The sequence below is a fragment of the Rana temporaria genome, chromosome 3, assembly GCF_905171775.1.
Source record: "Rana temporaria chromosome 3, aRanTem1.1, whole genome shotgun sequence".
NCBI lineage: Eukaryota > Metazoa > Chordata > Amphibia > Anura > Ranidae > Rana > Rana temporaria.
Window position 1 is genome coordinate 218,933,531 of NC_053491.1, and position 16,078 is coordinate 218,949,608.

General features: G+C 40.9%; 1 protein-coding gene across 4 annotated transcripts in view; it reads right to left on the reverse strand.

The window, feature by feature from the left end:
* The window catches only part of SLC41A2 (solute carrier family 41 member 2), a 124,502-nt gene that overhangs the window by 65,464 nt on the left and 42,960 nt on the right, over positions 1-16,078 (reverse strand). For all 4 annotated transcript variants that reach the window (XM_040344264.1, XM_040344266.1, XM_040344265.1 and 1 more), the window contains exons 4-6: positions 13,188-13,259; positions 10,902-11,046; positions 8,548-8,694 (exon numbers count right to left, since the gene is read on the reverse strand). In XM_040344264.1, the coding sequence (XP_040200198.1) occupies positions 8,548-8,694; positions 10,902-11,046; positions 13,188-13,259 (364 nt within the window). The remainder of the gene's footprint in view (positions 1-8,547; positions 8,695-10,901; positions 11,047-13,187; positions 13,260-16,078) is intronic.

A 16,078-nucleotide genomic window follows, 5' to 3' on the forward strand; every position in this document is an offset into this window, starting at 1 on the left:
GACCTCAAACAGGTGCATCTAATTTAGGATAATAAATGGAGTGGAGGTGGACATTTTAAAGGCAGACTAACAGGTCTTTGAGGGTCAGAATTCTAGCTGATAGACAGGTGTTCAAATACTTATTTGCAGCTGTATCATACAAATAAATAGTTAAAAAATCATAAATTGTGATTTCTGGATTTTTTTTTTTGATTATGTCTCTCACAGTGGACATGCACCTACGATGACAATTTCAGACCCCTCCATGATTTCCAAGTGGGAGAACTTGCAAAATAGCAGGGTGTTCAAATACTAATTTTCCTCACTGTATATGCTGCAATAGCTGCAGGGGTATCTGTTATTTTAACAAAATCATATTGATGGCATTACAAAGACCACCATGTAAGTATTCTATTAAAATCATTGCAAAAAAGTAGAATATATGGTGAAAAAATGACTTTAAAAGCCAACTCCACTTTCGTGGGGAAAACGTCGCAAACAAAAAATAAATTAAAAACAAGTAGCGTATACAATTGCGACAAGTCATATTGCAATGGAAAGCTCTGTAATTTTCTGTAAAATTGAATGCAATATGGCTACCTGGAGGTGTTCTGTATACAGAATGTGTACAAAATGCCCCCAGAAACATAACTTTTTGCTTGTGTGATTGGATCACCGATTTTCTCCAGAGTTCTACACTAAGAGCCCTTTCACACTGGAAACGCCTATAGCGGAGCGTTAAAATATTTTACAGTGTTTTCAATTCATTTCAATGGAGAGGGCGTTTTTGGAGCGTTTTAATAGCGTTTACCGCAAAAACGCACCAGTGTGAAAGGGCTCCAAGATACAAGTCAGATTTCAGGCATCCTCTGGAACAAAAATGTAATTTTTGGTGAGATGCTCCCAATAGGAACATGTGTAAAGGGACGCAGGCCCAGCAGATTTCCTCATTAGTGCTGTGCAGGTACACATCCGATTGATCATTATGAAACGGCTCCATTAGATTCACTTTTCTACATGGGCACAGGAAAAAAAAAAAAAAGTTTTCTGCATTCACACTCTGGAAAGAGGGTTTCCTTTTCAGGCAGAATATCGCATTTTTTTACCGTGATTTTTCAAAAGGTCAAAAAGGTCACCAATAAAAAAAAAAAAAAAAAGCCTGTAATCTGCCCAAAAAGAAGCTCATGTACTTCAGGCGTATTGCTTCAGGCTACAGAACGCTCAGATGTGAACAGGGGCCATTTAAATGAATGGGATTTTGCTTGTTGGGCATTTTTTCGGGGGCGTTTTATGAGCTGAAAATGCTCAAGTGTGAACGCAGCCTTAGAACAACAAAAAGGTAGTAAAAAGCAACAAAAGTTGTTATAATCCTTGTAATGTACATGATCACCCAGAAGGGAATGGTTTTTTGTTTTTTTTCCAACAAAAGTGGAGTTACGCTTTAAGAAAACTGCAATCTTACTGATCTGCCAAGGAGGCATTCTTCTCAAACATAGCCACACATGCAGGTGGTCAAATCAGACATGAATCCTGACAGCCGACACTTATACGAGTGGTAACACAGGCTCATGCATTGCCAGAGTTCGAATGGGGAACGGATCTATTGGTAAAGGATTCCAGACGTCTGCTACAAGCCCCAGGCAGCAACTCACAGTGTGATGTCAATGTGCACATCAGGATGAAAATTCCCATATCCTGCCAGCGTTAAGTTAGCAACAAACCAGCCCAAGGCCAAGGTGAGGTCAGCCCATAGCCCAGACACACTCCAGAACACTATGACATTGTATGCAAATAATTCCTCCTTTATCTAGCCATCAGGGGAACTCAGAAGGCTTGATCCTTTTTTCTGACAAGTTATGGCATATTGGAAACAGAATCACACCAGAAAATGCATTTCCAGTAGAAAATGCGTGGGAATGCTGAATAGCTAACTGGATGAATAGCTTAAATCCGTAAGAAAAAGTTGAAGTGAGAATCAGCATTCCCACTAATTATCATGTTTTTAAAAGTAATTACCTTTTGCAGAAGCCCCATAAAATTTCTACCATCAAACCTGCCCCCATCAAAATGCCTCCATCATATTTCCCCCTATCATATTTCCCCCCCATCAAAAAACTGCCCCCCATCACATGCTCTCATTGACTTCAATGTTAAAAAAGTGTTAAAAAGCGTAATATTTTAAAAAGTATAAATAGAAGGAAAAAAAAGTCCCATCATTAGCTGAAAGAGCTGAACATTTTAAAAAGTTGAATAGTTTTAATATCTGAAAGTATGCAGAAGTTACGCAGAGCCAAAAAAACGTACGGAATAAAACTTCAATAAAAATTAAAGATAAATAATAAAAAAAAACTAATAGTGGGACTGCTGAAGCATTCCCACTAAATATAAAACGGTTTTGTATTTTTTTTTTTTAACAAAAAATTTAAAACTGCAGACGTGATCAAATGCCACCAAAAGAAAGTTCTATTTGTGGAAAGAAAAAAGAAAAAAGAAAAAAAAAATGTCATTTGGGTACAGCGTTGTATGACCGCGCAATTGTCATTCAAAGAGTGATAAAGCTGAAAATTGGTCTGGGCAGGAGGGGGGTTTAAGTACCCGGTAAGCAAGTGGTTAAGAAAAATCGTCTGTTATTTTTGAGTCATGAAGAGATTTCAAAAACAACTCATGATGAATCCGCAAAATAAAAAAAAAATTAAAATAACTGACAATTTATTTTTTTTTTTTTTAAGAAAAAAGCCCGACAGGTTCTAATAATCCCTCTCCACTGCATCCAACACTAAAAATAAACAGGATTTTCTTTTATTTATAATGTAACAAATAGGGGGGGGGGGGCGGACTATTGGTTTGGCAGTTAAAGGGTTAATCAATGATTTCGTAGTGAAAGGGTTAAAAATAGAGAAATAATTGGGGTGTAATAACGAGAAACTGAAAAGATGTTATAAGAATAGAGATCGTTATTTCAGCCATGGAACTGAAAGGGTTAAATCTCATTCACAATAACATCTTCTTAAAAGGAGTCCATGTCCCTATTAGATCCATATAGTGATCCTACAGGCATAATTCACAAAGTTCAAAAATAAGGACGTGGCTCCTTTAAGATGGTGAGCGCAACCAGCGCAGGACCCGGACTCTGTATACATTATTGTGGGCAGCCTCTGCTTATGTGAGAGAGGAATGTATGTGCGTTAGGGGGAGGTCCTCCTGTCCCTGGTGCGCGTTAGGGGAGGTCCTCCTGTCCCTGGTGCACGTTAGGGGAGGTCCTTCTGACAGGTAGAGGTGTGGTAGGTGGAAGCGTGGCGGTGGGTAGGTAGAGGCTTGGTAGGTAGAGGTGTGGCAGGGTAGGTGGAGGAATGGCTTGGTAGGTAAAGGTGTGGTGGGGTAGGTGCCTGTTTACATGTTAAATTTTAAAAGCAGCAGCAAACCTGCTGACCTCACATGCGTGCTAATGTGACAGAACACCTTTGATTTAGTTAAATGTGAAAATCAGAGGTGTTCTTTCACATTAGCAAGCATGTGAGGTCAGCAGGTTTGCTGCGGCTTTTAAAATTTAACATGTAAACAGTCCGTCAGATTTACATATTCTGTATTTAACTACATAAGCTCCATTTTGTGTTGAAAATAACTTTAAATAAATAAAATTGAGAATCGTGATCTTCATTTTATACAAAAGAATCGCGATTCTCATTTTTCCCAGAATCGTGCATCTCTAACACAGAGACATTAATGTCTAAATCTGAAGAATTTTATACAGGACAGTCAATGGAAGAAAGTAGGGGTGCAACGGATCAAAAGATTGATGGTTCGGATCGCTCCTCGCATCAGAGTCCCGAATCGGATCATTTTTCGGATCGGCAAAAAAAAAAAAAAATTCTTCCCCACAAAACTACAAGTCCCATCATGCCTCAGCCTCTGGGTTCATGCTTGTGGCTGTCAGAGTCTTGCTATGCCTCATGGGAATTGTAGTTCTGCAACAGCTGGAGGTCCGCTAATTGCATATCCCTGCTATAGAGCATTCCCACTAATAACTAGAAAATGCATTTCCTGCAGAATAGCTGAATTGCTAAGCCCACACCAAAGCCATTCACCATAACCACTACACTATCTTTAGGACATACAAGCAATGTTTCTTCAGTACTTATAAAGCCTCTTTTTGATCATTAAAGGGGTTGTAACGGTAAAAAAAAAAAATTCCCTAAATAGCTTCCTTTACCTCAGTGCAGTCCTCTTTCACTTACCTCATCCTTCGATTTTGCTTTTAAATGTCCTTATTTCTTCTGAGAAATCCTCACTTCCTGTTCTTCTGTCCAACTCCACACAGTAATGCGAGGCTTTCTCCCTGGTGTGGAGAAAGCCTCTTGAGGGGGGAGGGGGCGAGCAGGATGCCTAATAACACACAGCTCTTTTTCTCTATCTGCAAAGTAGAGAGTGTCCTGACTTGCCTGGTCGCCCCCTCCCCCCTAAAGAGGTTTTCTCCACAACAGGTAAGTGAAGGAGGACTGCACTGAGGTAAAGGAAGCTATTTAGGGGGAAAAAATTACCTTTAGAACCCCTTTAATCCCCACAACTAATGAGTGAGAGAACCCTTCAAACAAACCTTAATAAATCCACAACAGTACATGCTATCGAAACAGCGACTTCACCGTTGGAGACATATGGCTTTTGTGAACGTATGGGTATGAAATTTATGTTGATAAACTTTAAAATGTGGTCATGTCAGCGATTTAAAAAAGGAGGTTCTTTGTGCGTTTCACTGGGAAATCTGAAGAATGTTTTACATGACAGTCAATGGAAGAAAATGTGGAACACTTGTCATTTGGAAGCTCATCCAGCCAAAAGTAAAATGCGTATCACAAAATGCGTAGACAACAATACCAACGTTTTGATATATAAATTGTGTATGACAAGTAGATCTTGTGGGCGTGAGAGCAATTTGTTCCCCCTTTATAAAGATTTTTTTTTTTTTTTTTTTTTTACAGCTCTCTGCTCTAATGTCATCATCATCATCCCACTCTACCCCAGCACCATAGAAACACATTATAATCGATAACATTTTCTGAAAAAATCACTAAACAAACTGCTTTTTCACAAAAACTGTAAAAGATATCAAACTGAAAAGTCATAGCCGAAGGATAACTGAATATTTTGTGAACGTTTTAAAGTTTGTTTGGTGTCTGTAGGTGAAAGTATGAAGGAGCTGAAACTTTTGGTAGCAGAGAAGCTTTTAAGGGGTAAAAAGCATGTTCTCATTGACTTCAATGTTAAAAAAAAGTGTCTAAAAGCGTAATATTTTAAAAAGTATAAATAGTAAAAAAAAAAGTTGAAGAAGTCCCATCATTAGCTGAAAGAGATGAACATTTTAATAGTTGAATGGTCTCAATAGCTGAAAGTATGCAGAAGTTAAGCAGAGCCAAAAAACGTACGGAATAAAATTAAAATTAAGAATAATAAAAAACTAATAACAGTACTGGGAATGCCATTTATAGCATTCCCACCAATTACAAGAAGTACTACTAGAGAGCAATAACTCTAAATAAATGAAGAGTCAATTGAACATTTTATTCTGCGGGATCACCATAAAAGAGAGAGGATTCTGCGGGATCACCATAAAAGAGAGAGGATTCTGCGGGATCACCATAAAAGAGAGAGGATTCTGCGGGATCACCATAAAAGAGAGAGGATTCTGCGGGATCACCATAAAAGAGAGAGGATTCTGCGGGATCACCATAAAAGAGAGAGGATTCTGCGGGATCACCATAAAAGAGAGAGGATTCTGCGGGATCACTATAAAAGAGAGAGGATTCTGCGGGATCACCATAAAAGAGAGAGGATTCTGCGGGATCACCATAAAAGAGAGAGGATTCTGCGGGATCACCATAAAAGAGAGAGGATTCTGCGGGATCACCATAAAAGAGAGAGGATTCTGCGGGATCACCATAAAAGAGAGAGGATTCTGCGGGATCACCATAAAAGAGAGAGGATTCTGCGGGATCACCATAAAAGAGAGGATTCTGCGGGATCACCATAAAAGAGAGGATTCTGCGGGATCACCATAAAAAGAGAGGATTCTGCGGGATCACCATACAAAAGGCAATTCTGTGTGCTCACCATAAGCCCTGTTTCACATTGGTGCAATTTGACATGCGGTTTGATTGAAATTTCAAATCGGCGGCAATTGCACCATCCTAATCGGTGCGACGCCGCACTGATTTCAAAAAGTAGTTTCTGTACTACTTTTTTGCAAAATGGGGTGCAATTTTCATTGATATCTGTGCAGAAACCCACACAGATGTCTGTGATATCACAGCTGAAGTCGGGACTGACATGTGGTAGTGAAATCGTGAGAGTTCAGCTGAACTTGCACGGCTTGGTTCCCACAGCTTAGTGTGAACCTGAGATAAAAAACGATTCTGCGGAATCGCCATAAAAGGAGATAAATCTGTAGGATCACCAAAAGAGAGACTATTCTGTAGGATCATCATAAGTGATACAATCAAATGCCAATTCCATGTCCTTGATATTTAGGAGTACCTCTAAACAGTAAAAACAATCTGTAAACTGATGTAATATATGGTTATACCAAACAGACTACATGAAAATAAGTAAATGGCTTTTTTTTAACAAATCTGCTTTATTATTTATTATGATTGACAGAAGTAAGTAAGAGATGTCTTTCAATGAAGGGTTAAGGACCCATTCACACCTCTCCAATGCAATGCAATACCTGCATAACCCAAAGCACCTCAAACACGCATGCATTGCAACCCACCACAAGGTCGAGCAACACATTATTGTGTGTTCTGGTGTATGTTGGATTTTTAACACAATGGGTCAAGGGGGTCAGTCTGATTGGGCTCTAAGCTCCCTTTATCTAGCCAATTCTCATGATAGTTTAACCCCTTGTATACATAGGATTAAAGCAAGCTTGGTATCGATTTTTACAGCAAAAAATTAAGTTTCAGGTAAAAATGATCCAAGTGGCTTTAGTCCCACCCGATCACTTTTATGGGGCTCTGAAAGTGCTTCCAACCCTAACAGTGGTTCCCGGGCTCTCCCATTCCTCCATCAACACCGGGAGAGTAGGAGGCGATTGAAAAACATTCATTCCTGGTCCCCCTGCAACGAACCTGGAAACCCCATGCATTTTCTCACTGTAGCCAAGGATGCAGGTAATCAGGCCTGATCTAGGCAAGATGTTTCAACAGAGAACATAAAAAAAAAAAAAAATTAAAACACCCCTGTACATACCCCAAATTCAAATGTGCAGCAGAGGGCAAGCATATGAGGCATACAAAAAGCAAACATCAATTCACAAACAGCATATTCAAATAAAAGGGCTGTTTAAACACAATGAACATTATAGAGCAACATAAAACAAAAATGAGTGTGCGTTAGGGTTGTACCGATACCGATACTAGTATCGGTACCGATACAGAGCAAGTACTCGCGCAAATGCTCCCGATGCCTGAACCCGATACTTGGTCAGCGGGCGGAGGTTTTGAGCGAATAGGTCGGGCAGAGTTTGCAAGCGGAGAGGGCGGGTGTATGCTGCTCTCCCCCTCCGCTCGCCGCGTCCCCCTCTGTGCTCCTACTGATCTCCATGCTGTGTCATGTGTCCCCCCCTAGTGATGCTGCTGTCGGCGCTCCTACGTTTTCCTGCTGTACTCCATGCTGTGTCCCCTACCGTGATGCTGCTCTCCCCCCCCAGTGATGCTGCTTTCCACGCTCAGTGTCCCCCTCCGTGATCCTGCTTTCTTCATGTCCTTATCCATGCTCTGTGTTGTCGTCCTCCGTGATGCTGCTCCCCCCCTCCATGCTGCATATCCTGTGTCCCCCCTCCTGCTGCTGTCCCCCTCTGTGCTATGTTTCCCCTCCATGTCCTCCTCCACTCCCTCTGTCCTCGTCAGGATGGAGAGTGGAGGTAGGAGCCACGAAACCCGGCTCCTACCTGTTCTGAATGAACAGAGTCAGTGATCACTGACTCTGTCCATTCACATAACTGAAGCATCGTAACCTGTGTTTACGATGCTTCGGTTTATGAATGGACAGGAGCCTATGTCTCCTGTCCATTCATTTCAGCGGAGGCTGCTGAGAAGGGGACTGGGGAACCTGTATCCCTAGTCCCTTTCTCTGTCTTAAAGGGGAGATGTCAGAGGTCTGTTAAGACCCCTGATATCTCACCAAAGCCCCCCCAATAGGGCGGATTAAAAAAAATTGCAATAAATAATTAAAAAAATAAAATGTAAATAATAATAATAAAAAAAAAAAAAACACTGACAATACACTACCCCCCCCCCCCCCCTAAAAAAATAATAATAAATCACTGTGAAAAAAAAAAAAAGCCACGGTCACATGACATTAAAAAAAAGTATCGGTATCGGCGAGTACTTGAAAAAAAAAAAAAGTATCGGTACTTGTACTCGGTCTCAAAAAAGTGGTATCGGGACAACCCTAGTGTGCGTTAATGAAATGCATCAGTATGGAAAAGTTTCAGTGGGCCCTAGGGAAGAATTCACCCCTACAATGGCACATTTTTTAAGCGGTTACAATAAAGAGTGAATATACACTTACCAATGCAGGTGTAAAGACCTTGACTTATCCATGCCAATATAGCAAGGGTGATGAGATCTCCAAAACTAGCAGCAATCGGAGTGGCAACATTGTCTGGGTTTATCCCGGTTTTCTTTGATCCAACAATTACTCCTACCATGATTATACCTGGAGTGTCAAGGGAAAAGTATTACAATTGTACACCAAGCGTGTCTACTTATGTTGTTTTAATGATACAGTATCTCACAAGATTACACCCCTCACATTTTTGTAAATATTTTATTATATCTTTTCATGTGACGACACTGAAGAAATTACAATTTGCTACAATGTAAAGTGTACAGCTTGTATAACAGTGTAAATTTACTGTCCCCTCAAAATAACTCAACACCCAGCCATTGATGTCTAAACCGCTGGCAACAAAAGTGAAAACATCCAAAGGGGGCCCAAAGTGACAATATTATTTTACAGCACTGCCTTAACCCTGTAGAAGAAAGTGACCGCACACGGGATTGAGAAGTTTGCTTGACAGAAACCTTTGTCGCATGTCAGACAGATGATACAGGACCAAGGTTAATGTTTCTTCTACATACTTCCGTAACGGTGGTGAACCAGGGCAAGCACCTGGAGAGACATTGCACCTTGTTGGCCTGAGCGGTGTATGTTTTGTGTTGCCGTCTTAACCCTCTTGGGCATGGAGTTCACCAAAGCTTCACAGGTTGCCACTGAAGTCCTCTTCCACTCCTCCATGACTACATCACAGAGCTGGTGGATGTTAGAGACCTTGCGCTCCTCCAACTTCTGTTTGAGAATGCCCCACAGATGCTCAATAGGGTTTAGCCCTGAAAGCAAGCTTGGCCAGTCCATCAACCTTTACCCCCAGCTTCTTTAGCAAGGCAGTGGTGGTTGGGGTCTCCGAAGGGATGGAACCATGCTCTGCTTCAGTATGGCACAGTACATGTTGACATTCATGGTTCCCTCAATGAACTGTAGCTCCCCAGTTTCAGCAGCACTCAGGCAGCCCCAGACCATGACACTCCCACCACCATGCTTGACTGTAGGCAAGACACACTTGTTTTTGTGCTCCTTACCTGGTTGCTGCCACACATGCTTGACACAATCTGAACCAAAGAAGTTTATCGTGGCCTCAGACCACAGAACATGGTTTCAGTAATCCATGTCCTTAGTCTGCTTGATGGAACATAGATCAACAAGTAGCAAAGTGGGGGCACTTTTCATCTCACTCACTTTTTATACATTTATTAAATACATCCATTTTACAACTTGAGACACAAAATTAAAATATGATGGAAAAAAAAAAATCATCTTTAACTGCTTGCCGACCAGCCGCCGTCATTCTACGGTGGCAGGTCGGCTCTCCTGGGCGAGAGCCCGTAGCTATACGGCGGCTCTTTGAGCCGCCACTAGGGACGCGTGCGCGCCGCCGGAGGCGCGTGCGCCCCCCGCTCGCCCCCGACTCCCGTGCGTGTGCCCAGCGGGCGCGATCGCCGACGGGCACACGCGATCGCTCGTTACAGAGCGGGGACTGGGAGCTGTGTGTGTAAACACACAGCTCTCGGTCCTGTCAGCTGGGGAAATGCTGATCTTCTGTTCATACAATGTATGAACAGAGGATCAGTGTTTCCCCTAGTGAGTCCACCCCCCCCCCCCCACAGTAAGAACACACCCAGGCATACTTAACCCCTTCCCCGCCCCCTAGTGTTAACCCCTTCACTGCCAGTGGCATTTTTATAGTAATCCAATGCATTTTTATAGCACTGATCGCTATAAAAATGCCAATGGTCCCAAAAATGTGTCAAAAGTGTCCGCCATAATGTCGCAGTACCGAAAAAAGAAAAATCGCTGATCGCCGTTATTACTAGTAAAAAAAAATAATAAAAATGCCATAAAAATACCCCCTATTTTGTAATCGCTATAACTTTTGCGCAAACCAATCAATTAACGCTTATTGCGATTTTTTTTACGAAAAATATATAGAAGAATACGTATCGGCCTAAACTGAGGAAAAAAAATGTTTTTTATATATTTTTGGGGGATATTACAGCAAAATGTAAAAAATATTCATTTTTTTCAAAATTGTCGCTATATTTTTGTTTATAGCGCAAAAAATAAAAACCGCAGAGGTGATCAAATACCACCAAAAGAAAGCTCTATTTGTGGGAAAAAAAGGACGCCAATTTTGTTTGGGATCCACGTCGCACGACCGCGCAATTGTCTGTTAAAGCAACGCAGTCCCGAAACGCAAAAAGGTCTCTGGTCTTTGGGCAGCAATATGGTCCGGGGGGTAAGTGGTTAAAGAACAAAAAAAACGGAATGACTAGATTTATTCTCTTATATAGTGGTCGTAAGTTTACCTTGAAGAAGTGATGCGATGAAAGCAGTCGCTACACTACTAGAACAGAGGAGTATTGCATGGTCCAGACGGTATTTGCCCTCTGGAATCCAGCCTAAAATAACTGCTGCAACAGCAGCCAAAAACCCAACCACTGTTGCTTGTACCTGCAGAGAGAGACAAAGTATTATTGAACTGAGAGAACATTATGAAACAGAAAAATAAATTCATATCAGTTATAAGAAAAACATTATCTACTTATTTGTGATTTAATTTTTCCTGTAATTTATTTAATCCTCAGGTTTATGTAGTATATTGTCACAGCAAATTTAGCCCATTTAGGATTTACTTACTGGAATTTCTGACTATGCCCTCAACACAGCCCTTACAAAACTAAATTAAGTAGTTTTACTCGGTCTGCTGCATTCTACTATAAAAAAAATAAAAAAATAAAATAAAATGGAGACTCCATTAAAAGTTGAGCCTATCATTCAACTACTCTGGCATTCAAACTTTTCCAGAACCCTTTTAGAACTGGCCACGCGTTACGATCGATCGATTGATAGAGATAGTAGATAGATAGATAGATATTCCAGCTGCCGGTCCAGGCTGGATCCCGACCATATGATTGGGAACTATTCAGAGCCTGGACAAGCTCTGACATCAGCCGACACAGCCGCTGCCAGCTGAAAATGAATCACAGGAGTGCAGAATGAACTGCACTTCTGTGAACCATAGGAGAAGTACAGCCAAAAAAGCTTTGGCTACAATTCTCCCTTACATGCAACCTATGTTATCTGCTATGCTGTGAAAATCTAGGCATATACAGTAAACAGCACTTACAGGTGAGACTAAAATAGCAGTATAGATTTGATAAATGTTCACCCTAGAAGAACTCAGTGAACATTAAAATAGCTATAAAAACGCATGTACATTGATAAACGCACAGCACCATGTTTGATACCTGTCCACTCTCCAGTTGTCCAGAATCAGCACCGAAAACTTCTAGCCATTTACCAGTGAAACCATGCAACTCAGTCACCCTATGCTATATATACAGATTTTTGGCACTTTTTAATTAATCGGCATTGGCCGTTTAAAAAAAAAAAAACAGCAGATTTACTTCTGTGCGACTTGCAAATAACTTCTGTATCATGGAGTGACTTGTCTCTGGGCAGCCTGCCAAGTGTGAGAAAAGAAATAAAATGTTTCTACTTATCAATGTACTGAACTCTGTGTAGAAGTTCTGAGTTTAACCATTTAGCATAGACCCTAGGGAATAAAAGAGCGGTTGTTGCAATATTTTATGTCACACAGTATTTGCGCAGCGGTCTTTCAAACGCAATTTTTGGTGAAAAGATAAACTTTAATGAATTTAAAAAAAAAAAAAAAACAGTAAAGTTAGCCCGTTTTTTTTTTGTTCTTTGTCCAAAAGTTTTTGGATTACTTGTTTTTGTGCCTGCTTCCCGATTCCCTTACCGAAGATGGCTGGGGCAGCCCCGGAGGGAGAGATCGGCTTCGGGTGCCGACATCGCGGGTGCCCAGGACAGGTAAGCGTCCATATATTAAAAGTCAGCAGCTGCAGTATTTGTAGCTGCTGACTTTTAATATTTTCTTTTTTCGGCGGAACTCCTCTGCTTTCACATTGGAGCGGAAAGGCGTTGACGGTAAAACGCCGCTAGTTTGAGCAGCGCTTTACCATCATTTTAGCGGCGCTTCGGCAGCAGTGCCCACTCATTTCAATGGGCAGGAGCAGTATACACCGCTCCAAAGATGCTGCTTGCAGGACTTTTTTTTTTTAACGTCCTGCCAGGGCTTTCACATGGAGACTGCAGGGGAGCCGTTTTGCAGGCACTTTACAGGTGCTGTTTTTTAGCCCAAAAGCACCTGAAAAACACCCCAGTGTGAAAGGGGTCTAACTGTTAGATTTTATGAGCCCAAGATATTGGCCCAAAAAAATTGAAAAAAAAAAAAAAATGGGCATCATATATCGTCCACCGCAATTTCTAAACATCGGCATCGGCCAGAGAAAAACCCATATCGGTCGACCTCTAATGTAGATAGCACCAGAGTGGCTGAGCGACACCATGAGTTGCATGGATTCGCTGGTAAATGGTCAATAGTTTCCAATGCAGATTGCTAGACAACCAGAGTGCAGACAGAAATCAAACATAGTGCTATGCATTCATACTTTCTACCACAATTCTTGGGTGAACTTAGACTGTAAAAAGCAATCATTTTGTCGGTAATTTGATATTAAAAAGTAGGGTTGGACACAAGTTCGATAGCATGCATCAAAAATACATACCTGCTTTAAAGCCAGATTTCCAATAATCAGATTCCACTTCTCAATAGGGGAATCCATTTTGCCAACATTAACCTGCAATAAACACATAGACGTGACATTTTTACAGATATATTGCTGAAGAATCTAAATTATACACGCAGACACATTCAGTGCTAGTTCTCAGTTATCATTTGTCCCTTAGATGGGCAAATCTTGTGCGTTTCTCCTCCGCCTGCATATAAACCAAATAATTGGAGCTCATCTACTACCTCCCTGTAGTCAGCTGACATCGAAATATTCAGTGCTGCCAGAAAAAACAAAACCAATTGAAATGTCATTTTTGCCTCAACTAGATATTAGTGAGCCAAAACACTTGACCTTTCAGCTGATCTGTTGTCTGCATCCTCCATCCACTCCTATAGGATTCTACAATAGATTTTGAGACACAAATGCTTTATTACTCCAGTTGATTTTCATAAAAATATAAAAATGAGACTTGCATACAAATTCAGTCATCATGCAAGCAGAATTTCCATGCTACTCTATAATGATTTTTGGAGACTTCCATGGTGATCGAGAGAATAGCTCACTTAATAGGCCCACTTAAGACCTGGACCAAAATGCAGGTAAAGGACCTGGCCAGTTTTTGCGATTTGGCACGGCGTCGATTTAACTGACAATTGCGCGGTCGCGCGACGTGGCTCCCAAACAAAATTGGCGTCTATTTTTTTGCGCACAAATAGAGCTTTCTTTTGGTGGTATTCGATCACCTCTGCGGTTTTTACATTTTTGCGCTATAAACAAAAATAGAGCGACAATTTTGAAAAAAAAAATGCAATATTTTTTCCTTTTTGCTATAATAAATATCCCCCAAAAATATATTAAAAACAAATGTTTTTTTCCTCAGTTTAGGCCGATGTGTATTCTTCTACCTATTTTTGGTAAAAAAAAAAATTTATAGTGTTTACAAAATAGGAGATTGTTTTATTGCATTTTTTATTAATTTTTTTTTTTTTTTTTTACACTACTAATGGCAGCAATCAGCGTTTTTTTTTCGTGTCATTATGGCGGACTCTGGGTTGTGTATAGGTATTCATCCAAGTGGCGCTAAGCAGTGTATTATAGGCCTTTTTTTACACTACTTTATTATATTATGGCGGACACATCGGACAATTTTGACCCATTTTGGGGACAATTGTCATTTTCACAGCAAAAAATGCTATAACGATGCATTGTTTACTGTGAAAATGACAATTGCAGTTTGGGAGTTAACCACTAGGGGGCGCTGAAGGGGTTAAGTGTGACCTCATCTGTGTTTCAAACTGTAGACATGTAAAATACATGCAGGGGAACCGTTTTTTTTTGCCAAAGGATTTTATTCATCTGAGATTACACAGCCAAGCCAGACAGCAGCTAGGTTGATGACCTAACTTTTACCGCAGTTAAAGTGTCACTAAACCCACATCATAAAAAGCCATCAATAAATGGTGTTCATACTCACTCAGTCACTATGAGATTTGTTTTCTGCATTCTGCAAAAAACCTGGTTGATCCTGCTGTTCTTTATCTCCACCTTCTGTTTATGTCCCCATTTCCGCTAGAAATTTTGCAGAGCAATGTTGGCAGCTCTGCACATGCTGAGTTTTTATGCTGAGCATTTCCTCCCCATCACATCTGAGCAGTAAGGATGAGCTCAGGCGTGTTCGCAACCCGCACGTGCAGAGCCCGCCAGGAAGTTGGCACTGCACAACGCTAATCACAGGCCGCGAGACATTTCTCGATCTCTGCAGATCGGAAAAATGTCTCACTGCCTGCAATTAGCAGAGCCGACTTCCTGGCGGGCTCTGCACGTGCGGGTTGTGAACACGCCTGAGCTCATCCTTACTGCTCAGATGTGATGGGGAGGAAATGCTCAGCATAGAAACTCAGTAAAAAACGAGCATGTGCAGAGCTGCCAACACTGCTCTGCAAAATTTCTAGCCGAATTGGGGACATAGAGTTACACATGTGGGCGTATACACAGTGGTAAATGACAGCCCACTCCCTTCATCCTTCTCTACGCCCACTAAGCAGCTAAACACAATAGAGGCAGGATATTGCATGTATATTGATAGAGGCTTCACCTCCCACTTTTTCTAAGACAAAGGCTGGAGGGATGCAACACAGCCTATGTCTGCCAGAAATCTGCCCTCACCATGTGTACTGCCAAAAAATAATAAAAATGTAATTTAAAATATATTTGTGTGACAATTTAAAACAGTTTATTGATATTTACTCTGTATCCCAAAAGCTGTTTTTATTTAAACATGTGAACAGTAGCAGAGAACTAGAAGCGCCTCCTGCTTATGTTTCCCTAGACAGGCTGGGAAAGATCTGGGTCATGCGACAGCAGTTTATCAGATAAGGTACTTTGATTTTTTTTTTTTTTTTTTTATTAAAATAATTACTGTGCTATCATCCGCATACAGAAAGAAGGGACAATGTAAATTAAACAGTATGTGCTTAGGATCACCTTGAGCATTATAAGGTCAGCCCCTGGTCCAGATTGTAACTGGAAATGAAAGAATTCTAGACAATTCCAAGTGCGTCCTTCAACGCCCTCTGCTCTTTCCTTCTCTCAGCATGTGTCTATGTCAGAAAGTATACATGAAGCACATGCAATTCAGTACTGCTGCTCCCTCAGTCCATGCAGATGAAAAGGGGATTACAAGAGACCAATATCAACTCAGAACATAGTCATGTGTACCAGTTAGAGTTAAAACTAAAAGTAATAATTTTGAACACAACCATAACTGCACAAATTAAAGATTAACTTCAGGCCGATATAAAAGACTACTAAACAGATCTAACCTAAGCAACACAAGCTAAACAGCTGGTATATGGCAATTCTCCTCTCCGTTTTCAGCAACCCAT